The sequence below is a fragment of the Petromyzon marinus genome, chromosome 77 (assembly GCF_048934315.1).
Source record: "Petromyzon marinus isolate PM22_M1 ecotype Great Lakes invasive population chromosome 77, UKy_Petmar_22M1.pri1.0, whole genome shotgun sequence".
Classification (NCBI taxonomy): Eukaryota; Metazoa; Chordata; class Hyperoartia; order Petromyzontiformes; family Petromyzontidae; genus Petromyzon; species Petromyzon marinus.
The window spans coordinates 981,897-1,003,583 of record NC_133743.1 but is presented as its reverse complement, the minus strand read 5'-3'; the positions used below and the strand labels follow the sequence as shown (position 1 = coordinate 1,003,583).

Below are 21,687 nucleotides of genomic sequence, written 5' to 3'. Positions count from 1 at the left end.
GCCCCTCCCCCTTCCAGCCCCTCCCCATCTCATCTAGCCCCTCCCCTCCCCCCTCAAGCCCCTCCCCTTCCAGCCCCTCCCCATCCCCTCTAGCCCCTCCCTCTTCCAGTCACTCCCCTCCCCCCTCCAGCCCCTCCCCCTTCCAGCCCCTCCCTATCTCCTCTAGCCCCTCCCTTCCCTCCTCAAGCCCCTCCCTCTCCAGCCCCTCCCCATCCGCCTTTAGCCCCTCCCCTCCCCCTCCAAGTCCCTCCCTCTCCAGCCCCTCCCCATCCCCTCTAGCCCCTCCCCTCACCCGTCCAGCCCCTCCCCCTTCCAGCCCCTCCCCATCCGCCTTTAGCCCCTCCCCCTCCAGTCACTCCCCATCCCCTCTAGCCCCTCCCCTGCAGTCTCTGCCCTCATCCCATTGGCTGGCAGAGACGACGGTGGTGGTGGTCACGGCCTCCATAGCAGCAGCGTCAGCGTCACCCTGCAATCAGCGCCCTGCACTAGAGGGACAGGAGGCAGTCACCGTCCAATCAGCGCCCTGCATTAGAGGGACAGGAGGCAGTCACCGTCCAATCAGCGCCCTGCATTAGAGGGACAGAAGGCCGGGTCATCATCCAATCAGCGCCCTGCAGTGGAGGGACAGGAGGCAGTCATCATCCAATCAGTGCCCTGCATTAGAGGGACAGGAGGCCGGGTCACCGTCCAATCAGCGCCCTGCAGTGGAGGGACAGGAGGCAGTCATCCAATCAGCGCCCTGCAGTAGAGGGACAGGAGGCCGGGTCACCGTCCAATCAGCGCCCTGCAGTAGAAGGGACAGGCGGCTGAGTCATCGTCCAATCAGCGCCTCCCTGCAGGGCGCGGGTTCGCCATCCAATCAGCGCCCCCCTGCAGGGCGCGGGTTCACCATCCAATCAGCGCCCCCTGCAGGGCGCGGGTCGCCATCCAATCAGCACCCTGGACAGCTGCCGAGGCATTGCCGGCTGGGCCGTTACCCAGCGCCCTGCTCTCTCGCCCCTCCGTAATGGATCATCATCAGCATCAGCATCATCAGCAGCAGCAGCCTCACCATCACCACCACCACCATCATCAGCAGCATCAGCAGCAGCATCAGCAGCATCAGCATCAGCATCACCACCGCCCTGTCACGACCGGCGTTCCGGACTGGTGCCTCTGGCAGCTGCTCCTGCGGCTGGCGCTGAGCTCCCAGCTGCAGCGGACGGCGCTGGGAGTCGGCGCCCTAGTCGTCGCCTCCCTCTTCCTCTGGTACTGCTACCGGGTGGGGTGCGAAACGTCGTCTCCGCGGACGTCTCCCCGCACGGCGACGTCGGCGAGAAAATTCTCAGGTTCCGTCAAATCGTCAGCAGCAGCAGCAGCATCGAGAAAATTCTCAGGTGCCATCAAATCGTCATCATCATCAGCAGCAGCAGCATCGAGAAAATTCGCCGGTTCCATTAAATCATCAGCAGCATCAGCATCAGCAGCAGCATCGCCATCACCGTCATCATCAGCAGCGGCATCAGCAGCAGCTGTGTTGGAAAAAGGATTTTCGCTCGCTGCTAGCGGATGTGGTGGTCGTGGTAGTGGTGGTGGTAGTGGTGGTGGTGGTGGTAGTGGTGGTAGTGGTGGTAGTGGTGGTGGTAGTGGTGGTGGTAGTGGTGGTGGTAGTGGTAGTGGTGGTAGTGGTGGTGGTAGTGGTGGTGGTAGTGGTGGTAGTGGTAGTGGTGGTAGTGGTGGTGGTAGTGGTGGTGGTGGTAGTGGTGGTGGTAGTGGTGGTAGTGGTAGTGGTGGTAGTGGTGGTGGTAGTGGTGGTGGTAGTGGTGGTAGTGGTGTTAGTGGTGTTAGTGGTGGTCTTGGCGTCATGATGGTCGGTCTGAGTTTGACCCGAGGCAACAACCACCACAACAACAACAACAGCTCAACAACAACCACAACAACAACAACCACCACCACCACCACCACCAACAACAACAACAACAACCGCAAGCTATACCGCAGCCTTCAGCACTACGCCAAGCGATACTCTTGGGCGGGAATGTCGCGAATTCACAAGGGGATCCGTGAGCGTGCCAGACTCGAACAACAACAACAACAACATCATCAGCATCATCATCATCATCATCAGCATCATCAGCAGCAGGGCGCGGCTCACGACCTCCCGGCGCGGCACGCTCTGCGGCTGCAGGCGGCCGAGGTGTTCCACGTGCCCGACCTACCCACGGCACCGTTCTTTCGCCGCGAGGCGCAACGGCACGACGTGGAGCTCCTCGAGCGCCACGTCGCGCTCCTGCTCGCAGAGTTCCACGGCGCCTACCGCTCGCTCGACTTGCACGCGGCCGCCGCGGCGGGAGGAGGTGGAGCTGGAGGTGGAGGTGGAGGTGGAGGTGGAGGAGCTGGAGCAGCAGCTGGAGCAGCAGCTGGAGGAACAGCTGGAGTAGGAGTAGGAGGAGTAGGAGGAGTAGGAGGAGTAGAAGTAGGAGGAGGAGGAGTAGGTGGAGGAGTAGGAGTAGGTGGAGGAGTAGGCGTAGGAGGAGTAGGAGGAGTAGGAGTAGGAGGTGTAGGAGTAGGAGGAGTAGGAGGAGTAGGAGTAGGTGGAGGAGTAGGAGGAGTAGGAGGAGTAGGAGTAGGAGGAGTAGGAGGAGTAGGAGGAGTAGGAGGAGTAGGAGTAGGAGGTGTAGGAGTAGGAGTAGTAGGAGTAGGAGGAGTAGGAGGAGTAGGAGTAGGTGGAGGAGTAGGGGTAGGAGTAGTAGGTGTAGGTGGAGGAGTAGGTGGAGGAGTAGGGGTAGGAGTAGGAGGAGGAGTAGTAGGAATAGAAGGTGGAGGAGTAGAAGGTGGAGGAGTAGGAGTAGGAGTAGAAGGTGTAGGTGGAGGAGTAGGAGGAGTAGGAGTAGGAGGTGGAGGAGTAGGAGGAGTAGGAGGAGGAGTAGGGGTAGGTGGAGTAGTAGGAGGAGTAGGAGCAGCTGCAGCAGTAGGAGCACCACCACCACCACCGTCGCCACCTCCGGCGCCGGGCTGGCTGAGCGATGATTCCTCCTCCTCCTCCTCGTCGTCGTGGTGGCGTTTCCCGCTGGTGAGCGGCGGGGTGAGGATGGTGGCCAACTGCAGGCGCTGCCCGGGCGCGTGGCGCCTGGTGCGAGCCCTCCGCACTGCCATCTGCAACAACGAATTCGGCAGCGCCGGCTTCGAGATGCTGCGTCCGGGGAGCCGCGTGCCCGAGAGATACGGACCCAGCAACGCGCGGGTCTGTTGCCACTTGGGTGAGTGAGTGGTGAGTGGGTGGTGAGTGGGTGTGGTGAGTGTGGTGAGTGTGGTGAGTGTGGTGAGTGTGTGTGGTGAGTGTGGTGAGTGTGGTGAGTGAGTGGTGAGTGAGTGCCCGAGAGATACGGACCCAGCAACGCGCGGGTCTGTTGCCACTTGGGTGAGTGAGTGTGGTGAGTGAGTGTGGTGAGTGTGGTGAGTGTGGTGAGTGAGTGGTGAGTGTGGTGAGTGAGTGTGGTGAGTGTGGTGAGTGAGTGTGGTGAGTGAGTGGTGAGTGAGTGCCCGAGAGATACGGACCCAGCAACGCGCGGGTCTGTTGCCACTTGGGTGAGTGAGTGGTGAGTGGGTGGTGAGTGGGTGTGGTGAGTGTGGTGAGTGAGTGTGGTGAGTGTGGTGAGTGAGTGTGGTGAGTGAGTGGTGAGTGAGTGCCGGAGAGATACGGACCCAGCAACGCGCGGGTCTGTTGCCACTTGGGTGAGTGAGTGGGTGGTGAGTGTGGTGAGTGAGTGTGGTGAGTGTGGTGAGTGTGTGTGGTGAGTGAGTGGTGAGTGTGGTGAGTGCCCGAGAGATACGGACCCAGCAACGCGCGGGTCTGTTGCCACTTGGGTGAGTGAGTGGGTGGTGAGTGTGTGTGGTGAGTGTGTGTGGTGAGTGTGGTGAGTGTGGTGAGTGTGGTGAGTGAGTGGTGAGTGAGTGCCGGAGAGATACGGACCCAGCAACGCGCGGGTCTGTTGCCACTTGGGTGAGTGAGTGTGTGTGGTGAGTGTGGTGAGTGTGTGTGGTGAGTGTGGTGAGTGAGTGTGGTGAGTGTGGTGAGTGAGTGTGGTGAGTGAGTGGTGAGTGAGTGCCGGAGAGATACGGACCCAGCAACGCGCGGGTCTGTTGCCACTTGGGTGAGTGAGTGGGTGGTGAGTGTGGTGAGTGAGTGTGGTGAGTGTGGTGAGTGTGTGTGGTGAGTGAGTGGTGAGTGTGGTGAGTGCCCGAGAGATACGGACCCAGCAACGCGCGGGTCTGTTGCCACTTGGGTGAGTGAGTGGGTGGTGAGTGTGTGTGGTGAGTGTGTGTGGTGAGTGTGGTGAGTGTGGTGAGTGTGGTGAGTGAGTGGTGAGTGAGTGCCGGAGAGATACGGACCCAGCAACGCGCGGGTCTGTTGCCACTTGGGTGAGTGAGTGTGTGTGGTGAGTGTGGTGAGTGTGTGTGGTGAGTGTGGTGAGTGAGTGTGGTGAGTGTGGTGAGTGAGTGTGGTGAGTGAGTGGTGAGTGAGTGCCGGAGAGATACGGACCCAGCAACGCGCGGGTCTGTTGCCACTTGGGTGAGTGAGTGGTGAGTGGGTGGTGAGTGTGTGTGGTGAGTGTGGTGAGTGAGTGGTGAGTGTGGTGAGTGAGTGTGGGTGGTGAGTGTGGTGAGTGAGTGTGGTGAGTGAGTGGTGAGTGTGGTGAGTGTGGTGAGTGAGTGTGGTGAGTGTGGTGAGTGTGGTGAGTGCCGGAGAGATACGGACCCAGCAACGCGCTGGTCTGTTGCCACTTGGGTGAGTGAGTGGGTGGTGAGTGTGTGGTGAGTGAGTGTGGTGAGTGTGGTGAGTGTGGTGAGTGAGTGGGTGAGTGAGTGAGTGACTGAGTGGCTGAGTGAGTGGTTGAGTGTGTGGTGAGTGTGGTGAGTGAGTGTGGTGAGTGTGGTGAGTAAGTGTGGTGAGTGTGGTGAGTGTGGTGAGTGAGTGTGGTGAGTGTGGTGAGTGTGGTGAGTGAGTGTGGTGAGTGTGGTGAGTGAGTGTGGCGAGTGTGGTGAGTGAGTGTGGTGAGTGTGGTGAGTGTGGTGAGTGAGTGTGGTGAGTGTGGTGAGTGGTTGAGTGTGTGTGGTGAGTGAGTGGTGAGTGAGTGGTGAGTGTGGTGAGTGTGGTGAGTGAGTGGTGAGTGTGGTGAGTGAGTGGTGAGTTGTGGTGAGTGTGGTGAGTGAGTGGTGAGTGTGGTGAGTGTGGTGCGTGAGTGTGGTGAGTGTGGTGAGTGAGTGGTGAGTGTGGTGAGTGTGGTGAGTGTGTGTGGTGAGTGTGGTGAGTGAGTGTGGTGAGTGTGGTGAGTGTGGTGAGTGAGTGTGGTGAGTGTGGTGAGTGAGTGTGGTGAGTGTGGTGAGTGAGTGTGGTGAGTGTGGTGAGTGTGGTGAGTGAGTGTGGTGAGTGTGGTGAGTGGTTGAGTGATTGAGTGTGGTGAGTGAGTGGCTGAGTGATTGAGTGGCTGAGTGTGGTGAGTGAGTGGTGAGTGTGGTGAGTGAGTGTGGTGAGTGGTTGAGTGTGGTGAGTGTGTGGTGAGTGTGGTGAGTGAGTGTGGTGAGTGAGTGTGGTGAGTGAGTGTGGTGAGTGTGGTGAGTGTGAATGGTGAGTGTGGCGAGTGTGGTGAGTGTGGTGAGTGAGTGTGGTGAGTGAGTGTGGTGAGTGTGGTGAGTGTGAGTGGTGAGTGTGGTGAGTGTGGTGAGTGAGTGTGGTGAGTGTGGTGAGTGGTTGAGTGATTGAGTGTGGTGAGTGAGTGGCTGAGTGATTGAGTGGCTGAGTGTGCTGAGTGGTTGAGTGTGGTGAGTGAGTGGTGAGTGTGGTGAGTGTGGTGAGTGAGTGGTTGAGTGGCTGAGTGGCTGAGTGTGGTGAGTGTGGTGAGTGTGGTGAGTGAGTGGCTGAGTGAGTGAGTGGTTGAGTAATTGAGTGGCTGAGTGAGTGAGTGGCTGAGTGGTTGAGTGTGGTGAGTGAGTGAGTGGCTGAGTGTATGAGTGAGTGGCTGAGTGGTTGAGTGAGTGTGTGAGTGAGTGTGGTGAGTGTGTGAGTGGCTGAGTGTATGAGTGTATGAGTGTGGTGATTGAGTGTGGCGAGTGAGTGTGTGAGTGATTGAGTGAGTGAGTGGCTGAGTGGTTGAGTGTGTGAGTGCGTGGTGAGTGTGTTCGTGAGTGGGTGGGTGAGTGGGTAAGTGAGTGGGTGAGTGAGTGAGTGGGTGAGTGAGTGAGTGGGTGAGTGAGTGAGTGGGTGAGTGAGTGGGTGAGTGGGTAAGTGAGTGGGTGAGTGAGTGAGTGAGTGGCTGAGTGGCTGAGTGGGTGAGTGAGTGGGTGAGTGGGTGAGTGGCTGAGTGGGTGAGTGAGTGGGTGAGTGGGTGAGTGGGTGAGTGAGTGAGTGGGTGAGTGAGTGGGTGAGTGGCTGAGTGGGTGAGTGGGTGAGTGAGTGGGTGAGTGTTTGAGTGAGTGGCTGAGTGGTTGAGTGAGTGAGTGAGTGTGGTGAGTGAGTGAGTGTGGTGAGTGTGTGAGTGAGTGTGTGAGTGAGTGTGTGAGTGAGTGAGTGGCTGAGTGAGTGAGTGTATGAGTGTGGTGAGTGTGTGAGTGTATGAGTGTGGTGAGTGAGTGTGGGGAGTGAGTGTGGTGAGTGAGTGAGTGTGGAGAGTGAGTGGGTGAGTGGCTGAGTGGGTGAGTGGTGAGTGAGTTAGTAGCTGAGTGAGTGGCTGAGTGGCTGAGTGAGTGGTGAGTGAGTGTGTGAGTGAGTGGGTGAGTGGGTGAGTGAGTGGGTGAGTGGTTGAGTGGTGAGTGGGTGAGTGGCTGAGTGGGTGAGTGGGTGAGTGAGTGGCTGAGTGGCTGAGTGGGTGAGTGGGTGAGTGAGTTGGTGAGTGGCTGAGTGGGTGAGTGAGTGGTTGAGTGGTGAGTGAGTGGCTGAGTGGGTGAGTGGCTGAGTGGGTGAGTGGCTGAGTGGGTGAGTGGCTGAGTGGGTGAGTGGCGGAGTGGGTGCGTGGTGAGTGAGTGAGTAGCTGAGTGGGTGAGTGGGTGAGTGAGTGGCTTAGTGGGTGAGTGGCTGAGTGGTTGAGTGAGTGGCTGAGTGAGTGGCTGAGTGGCTGAGTGAGTGGTGAGTGAGTGAGTGGCTGAGTGGTTGAGTGGTTGAGTGGTGGCGTTCACACCCCAGCACCCAGCACCATCAGGCTCACTCAAACCCCCCCACCTCCCCCCACCTCCCCCCACCCCCCCCACCTCCCCCCCCCTCCCCCCACCCCCCACCCCCCGCCTGCAGGCCTCAAGGCCCCTGGTGGATGCGAGCTGGTGGTGGGTGGCGAACCGCAGCGCTGGGTCGAGGGTCGTTGCCTCCTCTTCGATGATTCCTTCCTGCACACAGCCTCGCACGAAGGTCGTGCCGGGGGTGGGGGGGAGGTGGGGGGGAGGTGGGGGGGGTGGTGGGGGGGTGGTGGGGGGGAGGTGGGGGGGGGTAGTGGGGGGGTTGTGGTGGTGGGGGTGTGGTGGTAGTAGTAGTGTAGTAGTGTAGTAGTAGTGGTAGTAGTAGTAGTGGTAGTAGTAGTGGTAGTAGTAGTGGTAGTAGTGTTGTAGTATTAGTGGTAGTAGTAGTGTAGTAGTAGTGGTAGTAGTAGTCATAGTGGTAGTAGTAGTGGTAGTAGTAGTCATAGTGGTAGTAGTAGTGTAGTAGTAGTGGTGGTAGTAGTAGTAGTGTAGTAGTAGTAGTGGTAGTAGTAGTGGTAGTAGTAGTGGTAGTAGTGTAGTAGTAGTGTAGTAGTAGTGGTAGTAGTAGTGGTAGTAGTAGTGGTGGTAGTAGTAGTAGTGTAGTAGTAGTGTAGTAGTAGTAGTAGTAGTGGTAGTAGTGGTAGTAGTAGTGGTAGTAGTAGTGGTAGTAGTGGTAGTGGTGGTAGTAGTAGTGGTAGTAGTAGTGTAGTGTTAGTAGTAGTGTAGTAGTGTAGTAGTAGTAGTGTAGTAGTAGTAGTGTAGTAGTAGTAGTGGTAGTAGTAGTGGTAGTAGTAGTAGTGGTAGTAGTGTTGTAGTATTAGTGGTAGTAGTAGTAGTGGTAGTAGTGGTAGTAGTAGTGTAGTAGTGGTAGTAGTAGTGTAGTAGTAGTAGTGTAGTAGTGGTAGTAGTAGTGTAGTAGTAGTAGTGTAGTAGTGGTAGTAGTAGTAGTAGTGTAGTAGTGTAGTAGTAGTGTAGTAGTAGTAGTGGTAGTAGTAGTGTAGTAGTAGTAGTGGTAGTAGCAGTGTAGTAGTAGTAGTGTAGTAGTGGTAGTAGTAGTAGTGTAGTAGTGTAGTAGTAGTGTAGTAGTAGTAGTGGTAGTAGTAGTGGTAGTAGTAGTAGTGGTAGTAGTGGTAGTAGTGTAGTAGTAGTGGTAGTAGTAGTGGTAGTAGTGGTAGTAGTAGTAGTGGTAGTAGTGGTAGTAGTAGTAGTGTAGTAGTGGTAGTAGTAGTAGTGTAGTAGTGGTAGTAGTAGTAGTGTAGTAGTGGTAGTAGTAGTGGTAGTAGTAGTGGTAGTAGTGTTGTAGTATTAGTGGTAGTAGTAGTGTAGTAGTAGTGGTAGTAGTAGTCATAGTGGTAGTAGTAGTGGTAGTAGTAGTCATAGTGGTAGTAGTAGTGTAGTAGTAGTGGTGGTAGTAGTAGTAGTGTAGTAGTAGTAGTGGTAGTAGTAGTGGTAGTAGTAGTGGTAGTAGTGTAGTAGTAGTGTAGTAGTAGTGGTAGTAGTAGTGGTAGTAGTAGTGGTGGTAGTAGTAGTAGTGTAGTAGTAGTGTAGTAGTAGTAGTAGTGGTAGTAGTGGTAGTAGTAGTGGTAGTAGTAGTGGTAGTAGTGGTAGTGGTGGTAGTAGTAGTGGTAGTAGTAGTGTAGTGTTAGTAGTAGTGTAGTAGTGTAGTAGTAGTAGTGTAGTAGTAGTAGTGTAGTAGTAGTAGTGGTAGTAGTAGTGGTAGTAGTAGTAGTGGTAGTAGTGTTGTAGTATTAGTGGTAGTAGTAGTAGTGGTAGTAGTAGTAGTGGTAGTAGTAGTAGTGGTAGCAGTAGTAGTGTAGTAGTAGTGGTGGTGGTAGTAGTAGTGTAGTAGTAGTAGTAGTGGTAGTAGTAGTCATAGTGGTAGTAGTAGTGTAGTAGTAGTGGTGGTAGTAGTAGTAGTGTAGTAGTAGTAGTGGTAGTAGTAGTAGTGGTAGTAGTAGTGGTAGTAGTGTAGTAGTAGTGTAGTAGTAGTGGTAGTAGTAGTAGTAGTGGTAGTAGTGGTAGTAGTAGTGTAGTAGTAGTGGTAGTAGTAGTAGTGTAGTAGTAGTAGTGTAGTAGTAGTGTAGTAGTGTAGTAGTAGTAGTGGTGGTAGTAGTAGTGTAGTAGTAGTAGTGGTAGTAGTGGTGGTAGTAGTGGTGGTAGTAGTAGTGGTAGTAGTGGTAGTAGTGTAATAGTGTAATAGTAGTAGTGTAGTAGTGGTAGTAGTGTAGTAGTAGTGTAGTAGTAGTGGTAGTAGTAGTGTAGTAGTAGTGGTAGTAGTAGTAGTGTAGTAGTAGTGTAGTAGTAGTGGTAGTAGTAGTGGTAGTAGTAGTGGTAGTAGTAGTGTAGTAGTAGTGTAGTAGTAGTGGTAGTAGTAGTGGTAGTAGTAGTAGTGTAGTAGTAGTAGTGGTAGTAGTAGTGTAGTAGTAGTGTAGTAGTAGTGGTAGTAGTAGTGGTAGTAGTAGTAGTGGTAGTTGTGGTAGTAGTAGTAGTGTAGTAGTGGTAGTAGTAGTAGTGTAGTAGTGGTAGTAGTAGTAGTGGTAGTAGTAGTGGTAGTAGTGTTGTAGTATTAGTGGTAGTAGTAGTAGTGTAGTAGTAGTGGTAGTAGTAGTCATAGTGGTAGTAGTAGTGGTAGTAGTAGTCATAGTGGTAGTAGTAGTGTAGTAGTAGTGGTGGTAGTAGTAGTAGTGTAGTAGTAGTAGTGGTAGTAGTAGTGGTAGTAGTATTGGTAGTAGTGTAGTAGTAGTGTAGTAGTGGTAGTAGTAGTGGTAGTAGTAGTGGTGGTAGTAGTAGTAGTGTAGTAGTAGTGTAGTAGTAGTAGTAGTGGTAGTAGTGGTAGTAGTAGTGGTAGTAGTAGTGGTAGTAGTGGTAGTGGTGGTAGTAGTAGTGGTAGTAGTAGTGTAGTAGTAGTAGTAGTGTAGTAGTAGTGTAGTAGTAGTAGTGTAGTAGTAGTGTAGTAGTAGTAGTGGTAGTAGTAGTGGTAGTAGTAGTAGTGGTAGTAGTGTTGTAGTATTAGTGGTAGTAGTAGTAGTGGTAGTAGTAGTAGTGGTAGTAGTAGTAGTGGTAGCAGTAGTAGTGTAGTAGTAGTGGTGGTGGTAGTAGTAGTGTAGTAGTAGTGGTAGTAGTAGTCATAGTGGTAGTAGTAGTGTAGTAGTAGTGGTGGTAGTAGTAGTAGTGTAGTAGTAGTAGTAGTGGTAGTAGTAGTAGTGGTAGTAGTAGTGGTAGTAGTGTAGTAGTAGTGTAGTAGTAGTAGTGGTAGTAGTAGTGGTAGTAGTAGTGGTAGTAGTGGTAGTAGTGGTAGTAGTAGTGTAGTAGTAGTGGTAGTAGTAGTAGTGTAGTAGTAGTAGTGTAGTAGTAGTGTAGTAGTGTAGTAGTAGTAGTGGTGGTAGTAGTAGTGTAGTAGTAGTAGTGGTAGTAGTGGTGGTAGTAGTGGTGGTAGTAGTAGTGGTAGTAGTGGTAGTAGTGTAATAGTGTAATAGTAGTAGTGTAGTAGTGGTAGTAGTGTAGTAGTAGTGGTAGTAGTAGTGCAGTAGTAGTGTAGTAGTAGTGTAGTAGTAGTGGTAGTAGTAGTGTAGTAGTAGTGGTAGTAGTAGTAGTGTAGTAGCAGTGTAGTAGTAGTGGTAGTAGTAGTGGTAGTAGTAGTGGTAGTAGTAGTGTAGTAGTAGTGGTAGTAGTAGTGGTAGTAGTAGTGTAGTAGTAGTAGTGGTAGTAGTAGTGTAGTAGTAGTGGTAGTAGTAGTGGTAGTAGTAGTGGTAGTAGTGGTAGTAGTAGTGTAGTAGTAGTAGTGTAGTAGTAGTGGTAGTAGTAGTGGTAGTAGTAGTAGTGTAGTAGTAGTGGTAGTAGTAGTGGTAGTAGTAGTGGTAGTAGTGTAGTAGTAGTGGTAGTAGTAGTAGTGGTAGTAGTGTAGTAGTAGTGGTAGTAGTAGTGGTGGTAGTAGTAGTAGTAGTGGTAGTAGTGTAGTAGTGGTAGTAGTGTAATAGTAATAGTAGTGGTAGTAGTAGTAGTGTAGTAGTAGTGTAGTAGTAGTGGTAGTAGTAGTGTAGTAGTAGTGTAGTAGTAGTAGTGGTGGTAGTAGTAGTGGTGGTAGTAGTAGTGGTAGTAGTAGTAGTGGTAGTAGTGGTGGTATTAGTGGTGTAGTTGTAGTGTAGTAGTAGTGGTAGTAGTAGTGTAGTAGTAGTAGTAGTGTAGTAGTAGTGTAGTAGTAGTAGTAGTAGTGGTAGTAGTGGTGGTAGTATTGGTGGTAGTAGTAGTGGTAGTAGTGGTAGTAGTGTAATAGTAGTAGTAGTGGTAGTAGTAGTGTAGTAGTAGTGTGGTAGTAGTGGTAGTAGTAGTGTAGTAGTAGTAGTATTAGTGGTAGTAGTAGTAGTGGTAGTAGTAGTAGTGTAGTAGTAGTGTAGTAGTAGTGGTAGTAGTAGTAGTGTAGTAGTGTAGTAGTAGTAGTGGTAGTAGTAGTGGTAGTAGTAGTAGTGGTAGTAGTGGTAGTAGTAGTGGTAGTAGTAGTGGTAGTAGTGTAGTAGTAGTGTAGTAGTAGTAGTGGTAGTAGTGTAGTAGTAGTAGTGGTAGTAGTAGTGTAGTAGTAGTGGTGGTAGTAGTAGTAGTAGTGGTAGAAGTAGTGTTGTAGTATTAGTAGTAGTGTAGTAGTAGTGGTGGTAGTGGTAGTAGTAGTGGTAGTAGTGGTAGTTGTAGTGGTAGTAGTGGTGGTAGTAGTAGTGGTGGTAGTAGTAGTGGTAGTAGTGGTGGTAGTAGTAGTGGTAGTAGTCGTAGTAGTAGTGTAGTAGTGGTAGTAGTGGTAGTAGTAGTGGTAGTAGTGTAGTAGTGTAGTAATAGTAGTGGTAGTAGTGTAGTAGTAGTAATGGTAGTAGTGGTAGTAGTGGTAGTAATAGTGGTAGTATTAATAGTGGTAGTAGTGTAGTAGTAGTAGTGGTAGTAGTAGTGGTAGTAGTGTAGTCGTAGTGGTAGTATTAGTAGTGGTAGTAGTGGTAGTAGTAGTAGTGGTAGTAGTAGTGGTAGTCGTAATGGTAGTAGTAATGGTAGTAGTGGTGGTAGTAGTAGTATAGTGGTAGTGGTAGTAATAGTAGTGGTAGTAATAGTGGTAGTAGTAGTGGTAGTAGTAGTGGTAGTAGTGGTAGTGGTAGTAGTAGTAGTGGTATTAGTAGTGGTAGTAGTAGTGGAGTTGAAGTGGTAGTAGTAGTGTAGTAATAGTGGTAGTAGTGGTAGTAGTAGTGGTAGTAGTAGTGGTAGTAGTGGTAGTAGTAGTGTAGTAGTAGTAGTGGTAGTAGTAGCGGTAGTAGTAGTAGTGGTAGAAGTAGTGTTGTAGTATTAGTGGTAGTAGTAGTAGTGTAGTAGTAGTGGTAGTAATGGTAGTAGTAGTAGTGTAGTAGTAGTAGTGGTAGTAGTATTGGTAGTAGTAGAAGTGGTAGTAGTAGCAGTGTAGTACTAGTAGTGGTAGAAGTAGTGTAGTAGTAGTGTTGTAGTAGTAGTGGTAGTAGTAGAAGTGTAGTAGTAATGGTAGTAGTAGTAGTGGTAGTAGTGGTGGTAGTGGTAGTAGTAGTGTAGTAGTAGTAGTGGTGATGGTGGTGGTGGTAGTGGTGGTGGTAGGAGTGGTAGTAGTAGTGGTAGTAGTAGGGGTAGTAGTAGTAGTAGGGGTAGTAGTGGTAGTAGTGGTAGTAGTAGTGGTAGTAGTGGCAGTAGTGGTGGTAGTAGTAGTAGTGGTAGTAGTGTTTGTAGTAGTAGTGGTAGTAGTGTAGTAGTGGTAGTAGTAGTGGTAGTAGTAGTAGTGGTAGTAATAGTGGTAGTAGTAGTAGTGGTAGTAGTAGTAGTAGTGGTGGTGGTCGTAGTAGTGGTGGTAGTAGTAGTGGTGGTGGTAGTAGTAGTGTAGTAGTAGTGTAGTAGTGGTAGTAGTAGTGTAGTAGTAGTGGTAGTAGTAGTGTAGTAGTAGTGGTAGTAGTAGTAGTGTAGTAGTGGTAGTAGTAGTGTAGTAGTGGTAGTGTAGTAGTGGTAGTAGTGTAGTAGTAGTGGTAGTAGTAGTGGTAGTAGTAGTGGTGGTGGTTGTAGTAGTGGTAGTAGTGGTTGTTGTGGTGGTTGTGGTGGTGGTTGTGGTGGTTGTTGTTGTTGTGGTTGTGGTGGTTGTAGTAGTGGTTGTTGTGGTTGTTGTTGTGGTTGTTGTCGTGGTTGTGGTTGTTGTTGTGATTGTTGTTGTTGTTGTGATTGTTGTTGTTGTGGTTGTTGTTGTGGTTGTTGTTGTGGTTGTTGTTGTTGTGGTTGTTGTTGTTGTGATTGTTGTTGTTGTTGTGATTGTTGTGGTTGTTGTGGTTGTTGTTGTGGTTGTTGTTGTTGTGGTGGTTGTAGTAGTGGTGGTTGTTGTGGTTGGTGTTGTGGTTGTTGTTGTGGTTGTTGTTGTTGTGGTTGTTGTTGTGGTTGTTGTTGTGGTTGTTGTTGTTGTGGTGGTTGTAGTAGTGGTGGTTGTTGTGGTTGTTGTTGTTGTGGTTGTTGTTGTGGTTGTTGTGGTGGTTGTTGTGGTGGTTGTAGTAGTGGTGGTTGTTGTGGTTGTTGTTGTTGTGGTGGTTGTAGTAGTGGTGGTTGTTGTGGTTGTAGTTGTGGTGGTTGTTGTGGTTGTAGTTTTTGTTGTTGTTGTTGTTGTAGTTGTGTTTGTTGTGGTTGTTGTGGTTGTAGTAGTGGTGGTTGTTGTGGTTGTAGTTTTTGTTGTTGTCGTGGTTGTTGTTGTTGTTGTGATTGTTGTTGTTGTGATTGTTGTTGTTGTGATTGTTGTTGTTGTGATTGTTGTTTACTTCCCGCTGTGCCCCCCCCCTGCCCCCCCCCCTGCCCCAGGCCCCCCTGAGGAGGGTCCCCTCGTGGTGTTCTCTGTCGACCTGTGGCACCCAAACGTGGCTGCAGCAGAGCGGCAAGCCCTGGACTTCATCTTCAGTCCCTCTCACTGACACACTCACTGACACACTCACTGACACACTCACTGACACACTCACTGACACACTCACTGACACAGTGACAAGCCCTGGACTTCATCTTCAGTCCCTCTCACTGACACACTCACTGACACACTCACTGACACACTCACTGACACACTGACACACTCACTGACACACTGACACACTCACTGACACACTCACTGACACACTCACTGACTCACTGACACACTCACTGACACACTCACTGACACACTCACTGACACAGTGACAAGCCCTGGACTTCATCTTCAGTCCCTCTCACTGACACACTCACTGACACACTCACTGACACACTCAATGACACACTCACTGACACATTCACTGACACACTCACTGACACACTCACTGACACAGTGACAAGCCCTGGACTTCATCTTCAGTCCCTCTCACTGACACACTCACTGACACACTCACTGACACACTCACTGACACACTCACTGACACACTGACACACTCACTGACACACTCACTGACACACTCACTCACTCACTGACACACTCACTGACACACTCACTGACTCACTGACACACTCACTGACACAGTGACAAGCCCTGGACTTCATCTTCAGTCCCTCTCACTGACACACTCACTGACACACTCACTGACACACTCACTGACTCACTGACACACTCACTGACACACTCACTGACACAGCGGCAAGCCCTGGACTTCATCTTCAGTCCCTCTCACTGATACACTCACTGACACACTCACTGACACACTCACTGACACACTCACTGACACACTCACTGACACACTGACACACTCACTGACACACTCACTGACACACTCACTGACACAGTGACAAGCCCTGGACTTCATCTTCAGTCCTTCTCACTGACACACTCACTGACACACTCACTGACACACTCACTGACACAGTGAAAAGCCCTGGACTTCATCTTCAGTCCCTCTCACTGACACACTCACTGACACACTCACTGACACACTCACTGACACACTCACTGACACACTGACACACTCACTGACACACTCACTGACACAGTGACAAGCCCTGGACTTCATCTTCAGTCCCTCTCACTGACACACTCACTGACACACTCACTGACACACTCACTGACACACTCACTGACACACTCACTGACACAGTGACAAGCCCTGGACTTCATCTTCAGTCCCTCTCACTGACACACTCACTGACACACCCACTGACACACTCACTGACACACTCACTGACACAGCGGCAAGCCCTGGACTTCATCTTCAGTCCCTCTCACTGACACACTCACTGACACACTCACTGACACACTCACTGACACACTCACTGACACACTCACTGACACAGTGACAAGCCCTGGACTTCATCTTCAGTCCCTCTCACTGACACACTCACTGACACACTCACTGACACACTCACTGACACACTCACTGACACACTCACTGACACAGTGACAAGCCCTGGACTTCATCTTCAGTCCCTCTCACTGACACACTCACTGACACACTCACTGACACACTCACTGACACAGTGACAAGCCCTGGACTTCATCTTCAGTCCCTCTCACTGACACACTCACTGACACACTCACTGACACACTCACTGACACACTCACTGACACACTCACTGACACAGCGGCAAGCCCTGGACTTCATCTTTAGTCCTTCTCACTGACACACTCACTGACACACTCACTGATACACTCACTGACACATTCACTGACACACTCACTGACACACTCACTGACACAGCGGCAAGCCCTGGACTTCATCTTCAGTCCCTCTCACTGACACACTCACTGACACACTCACTGACACACTCACTGACACACTGACACACTCACTGACACACTCACTGACACACTCACTGACACACTCACTGACACAGTGACAAGCCCTGGACTTCATCTTCAGTCCCTCTCACTGACACACTCACTGACACACTCACTGACACACTGACACACTCACTGACAAACTCACTGACACACTCACTGACACACTCACTGACACAGTGACAAGCCCTGGACTTCATCTTAAGTCCCTCTCACTGACACACTCACTGACACACTCACTGACACACTCACTGACACACTCACTGACACACTGACACACTCACTGACACACTCACTGACACACTCACTGACACACTCACTGACACACTGACACTCTCACTGACACACTGACACACTCACTGACACACTCACTGACACACTCACTGACGCACTCACTGACACACTCACTGACACAGCGGCAAGCCCTGGACTTCATCTTCAGTCCCTCTCACTGACACACTCACTGACACACTCACTGACACACTCACTGACACACTGACACACTCACTGACACACTCACTGACACACTCACTGACACAGTGAAAAGCCCTGGACTTCATCTTCAGTCCCTCTCACTGACACACTCACTGACACACTCACTGACACACTCACTGACACACTCACTGACACACTCACTGACACAGTGACAAGCCCTGGACTTCATCTTCAGTCCCTCTCACTGACACACTCACTGACACACTCACTGACACACTCACTGACACACTCACTGACACACTGACACTCTCACTGACACACTGACACACTCACTGACACACTCACTGACACACTCACTGACGCACTCACTGACACACTCACTGACACAGCGGCAAGCCCTGGACTTCATCTTCAGTCCCTCTCACTGACACACTCACTGACACACTCACTGACGCACTCACTGACACACTGACACACTCTCTGACACACTCACTGACACACTCACTGACACAGTGAAAAGCCCTGGACTTCATCTTCAGTCCCTCTCACTGACACACTCACTGACACACTCACTGACACACTCACTGACACACTCACTGACACACTCACTGACACAGTGACAAGCCCTGGACTTCATCTTCAGTCCCTCTCACTGACACACTCACTGACACACTCACTGACACACTCACTGACACACTCACTGACACACTCACTGACACAGTGACAAGCCCTGGACTTCATCTTCAGTCCCTCTCACTGACACACTCACTGATACACTCACTGACACATTCACTGACACACTCACTGACACACTCACTGACACAGTGACAAGCCCTGGACTTCATCTTCAGTCCCTCTCACTGACACACTCACTGACACACTCACTGACACACTCACTGACACACTCACTGACACACTCACTGACACAGCGGCAAGCCCTGGACTTCATCTTCAGTCCCTCTCACTGACACACTCACTGACACACTCACTGACACACTGACGCACTCACTGATGCACTCACTGACACACTCACTGACACATTCACTGACACACTCACTGACACACTCACTGACACAGCGGCAAGCCCTGGACTTCATCTTCAGTCCCTCTCACTGACACACTCACTGACACACTCACTGACACACTCACTGACACACTCACTGACACACTCACTGACACAGTGACAATCCCTTCATCTTCACTGACACACTCACTGACACAGTGACAATCTCTGTGACTCCATCTTCACTTACACACTCACTGACACACTGACAATCCCCGTGACTTCACTGACACACTCACTGACACACTCACTGACACACTCACTGACACAGTGAAAATCCCTGTGAATTCACTGACACACTCACTGACACGGTGACAATCCCTGTGACGTCACTGACACTCACTGACACACTCACTGACACACTCACTGACACACTCACTGACACAGTGACATTCCCTTAATCTTCACTGACACACTCACTGACACAGTGACAATCCCTTAATCTTCACTGACACACTCACTGACACAGTGACAATCCCTCCATCTTCACTGACACACTCACTGACACAGTGACAATCCCTTCATCTTCACTGACACACTCACTGACACACTCACTGACACAGTGACAATCCCTGTGACTCCATCTTCACTGACACACTCACTGACACAGTGACAATCCCCGTGCCTCCATCTTCACTGACACACTCACTGACACAGTGACAATCCCTCCATCTTCACTGACACACTCACTGACACACTCACTGACACAGTGACAATCCCTCCATCTTCACTGACACACTCACTGACACACTCACTGACACAGTGACAATCCCTGTGACGTCACTGACACACTCACTGACACACTCACTGACACACTCACTGACACAGTGACAATCCCTTCATCTTCACTGACACACTCACTGACACAGTGACAATCCCCGTGACTTCACTGACACACTCACTGACACACTCACTGACACACTCACTGACACAGTGACAATCCCTTCATCTTCACTGACACACTCACTGACACACTCACTGACACAGTGACAATCCCTGTGACTCCATCTTCACTGACACACTCACTGACACAGTGACAATCCCCGTGCCTCCATCTTCACTGACACACTCACTGACACAGTGACAATCCCTCCATCTTCACTGACACACTCACTGACACACTCACTGACACAGTGACAATCCCTGTGACGTCACTGACACACTCACTGACACACTCACTGACACACTCACTGACACAGTGACAATCCCTTCATCTTCACTGACACACTCACTGACACACTCACTGACACACTCACTGACACACTCACTGACACAGTGACAATCCCTTCATCTTCACTGACACACTCACTGACACACTCACTGACACACTCACTGACACACTCACTGACACAGCGGCAAGCCCTGGACTTCATCTTCAGTCCCTCTCACTGACACACTCACTGACACACTCACTGACACACTCACTGACACACTCACTGACACACTCACTGATCAGTTTCCACATTTGAGTGTCTCATCAGCAGCTGAGCGAGGCTTCGCTTCGACCAATGCTCCTGGCTCGCCATGCACGTGACGGCGATCAAATAAAAACCATCTCTTCCTGTCAACGTGTGTACGTGTACGTGTGTGTGTGTACGTGTGTGTGTGTACGTGTGTGTACACATGTGTGTGTACGTGTGTGTACGTGTGTGTGTACGTGTGTGCGTGTGCGTGTGTGTGTACGTGTGTGTGTGTACGTGTGTGTGTGAGTGTACGTGTGTGTGTGTGTACGTGTGTGTGTGTGTGTACGTGTGGGTACGTGTGTACGTGTGTGTGTATGTGTGTACGTGTGTACGTGTGTGTGTGTGTACTGGTGTTTGTGTACGTGTGTGTGTGTGCGTGTGTGTGTATGTGTGTACGTGTGTGTACGTGTGTGTGTGTGTACGTGTGTGTGTGTGTGTACGTGTGTGTGTACGTGTGTTTACGTGTGTGTACGTGTGTGTGTGTACGTGTGTGTGTGTACGTGTGTGTACGTGTGTGTGTGTACGTGTGTGTACGTGTGTACGTGTGTGTGTGTACGTGGGTACGTGTGTGTACGTGTGTGTGTACGTGTGTGTGTACGTGTGTGTGTACATGTGTGTGTATGTGTGTGTATGTGTGTGTGTGTGTACGTGTGTGTGTACGTGTGTGTGTACGTCTGTACGTGTGTGTGTACGTGTGTGTGTACGTGTGTGTGTGTGCGTGTGTGTGTACGTGTGTGTGTGTGTGTGTACGTGTGTGTACGTGTGTACGTGTGTGTACGTGTGTACGTGTGTGTACGTGTGTGTGTACGTGTGTGTGTACGTGTGTACGTTTGTGTGTACGTGTGTGTGTACGTGTGTGTACGTGTGTGTGTGTGTGTACGTGTGTGTGTGTACGTTCTTCGTGCTTTTGGAGTACCTGACCCTCTGCTCACGATCATTAAGGACCTTCATGATGGTGAGCGGGCCCGGGTAAAACTACGTGGCCGGGAGTCAGAGCCATTCCCTGTACACCTTGGGGTGCGACAGGGATGTCCTCTGGCTCCCACATTATTTAACATCTATTTTGACCACGTAGTTCGTGAAGCCTTCAATTGCTGTACCGGGGGAATCTCCATATGGTACAGATATAATGGGAGGCTAATCGATGCCCGGGTGCGGTCAAGGGATGGCTCCCTATTGCTCAACCACGTTATGTATGCTGATGACTTGGTAATAGCTGCTCAGTCAGAGGAGGAGTTGGAGACGCTGCTGCTGAGACTGGAGCGTGCCACTAAGAGGTGGGGCCTTACCATCAGCCCCACCAAAACTAAGCACCTGCCTGGGTGTTTTGTACCATCGGACACTCCACCCCCACAACTCCCAATCGGTGATGGGGCAGTTGTGGAGAGAGTGGAGAGTTTCCCATACCTGGGCAGTGTGCTTATGACTGGCTCCAGTTTAACAGCAGAGGTCTCACTCCGAATCAGTCGAGCGGCAATATCTTTTCATCGGTTGCGTAACGCTGTGTGGAAGCTACCTGGTCTGTCGCTCCGCACTAAGCTTCAGGTCTTCTCGGCCACGGTCATTCCCTCCCTTCTCTACGCTTGCGAAACGTGGACCCCCCTAATGGAACATCTTCGCCGGTTAGAAACATTTAGGCTGACCTGCCTACGATCCATCCTGGGTTTAACCAGACTGGATTGTGTGAGGAGCTCACAAATCCTTGAAAGATCTGGGCAGGGTCCGATCGGTGAGCTCCTCCGGCAGGCAAGGCTGCGATGGCTGGGTCATGTAGCCCGCATGCCCAGCCACCGCATGCCGAAACAGCTTTTGTTTGGCCGGATTGAGGGGGCTAAGCGGGCGCGGCACGGGCTAGAGAAGAGATGGAGTGATGTGGTACAGGAGGACGTGGAGCTGAGTGGACTTGCCGATGACTGGTACCAGCGGTGTCAAGATCGGCCTCTGTGGAGGAGGCTCGTGAAGGATGCTACTGGGCAGTTGGAGGCAGTCGCCCTCCAACAACAACGGAGGGTGGAGGAGCGACGCTCACAACAGCGAGCGGAGCGCCGGGTGGCTAAAGCACAGCAGGTTGGCACAGTAGGGGGCACAGGTGGTGCATCAGCCAGTCATCTCAGTCAGTCGACCCGTGGCACCTGGGTCTGCCCCGTGACCTCCTGCCAGCGGGCGTTCGACACTTCACGTGGCCTCAGGGTGCACATAGCCTGGCACAAGCGTCGTGGTGACGTCACCGCCACTTAGTGGCGAATGGCGGTTGTTGCTGTTGTGTGTACGTGTGTGTATGTGTGTACGTGTGTACGTGCACGTGTGTGTGTGCGTGTGTGTACGTGTGTGTGTACGTGTGTGTGTACGTGTGTACGTGTGTGTACGTGTGTGTGCGTGTGTGTGTGTACGTGTGTGTGTGTACGTGTGTACGTGTGTGTGTACGTGTGTGTGTGTGTGTACGTGTGTGTGTACGTGTGTGTACTTGTGTGTGTACGTGTGTGTACGTGTGTGTGTGTACGTGTGTGTGTACGTGTGTGTGTACGTGTGTATACGTGTGTGTGTGTACGTGTGTACGTGTGTGTGTACGTGTGTGTGTGCGTGTGTACGTGTGTGTGTACGTGTGTGTATGTGTGTGTGTGTACGTGTGTGTGTGTACGTGTGTGTGTGTACGTGTGTGTTTGTACGTGTGTACGTGTGTGTGTGTGCGTGTGTGTACGTGTGTGTGTACGTGTGTGTGTACGTGTGTGTACGTGTGTGTGTACGTGTGTGTGTGTACGTGTGTGTGT

At 51.0% G+C, this 21,687-nt stretch overlaps 1 protein-coding gene and 1 long non-coding RNA gene across 2 annotated transcripts; both read left to right on the top strand.

Moving 5' to 3' along the window:
- Positions 1-405: 405 nt before the first annotated feature.
- Positions 406-19,024, top strand: LOC116958393 (uncharacterized). Its single transcript, XM_076056744.1, has 4 exons — positions 406-1,678; positions 1,760-3,239; positions 7,265-7,378; positions 14,032-19,024. Exons 1-4 carry the CDS (start codon positions 1,007-1,009, stop codon positions 14,139-14,141), a joined length of 2,376 nt encoding a protein of 791 aa, XP_075912859.1. The 5' UTR covers positions 406-1,006; the 3' UTR covers positions 14,142-19,024.
- LOC142907306 (uncharacterized) lies at positions 4,560-7,186 on the top strand. Its single transcript, XR_012930928.1, has 3 exons — positions 4,560-4,684; positions 5,132-5,173; positions 5,544-7,186. It is a non-coding gene; the product is annotated as an uncharacterized LOC142907306 (long non-coding RNA).
- Positions 19,025-21,687: the final 2,663 nt, after the last annotated feature.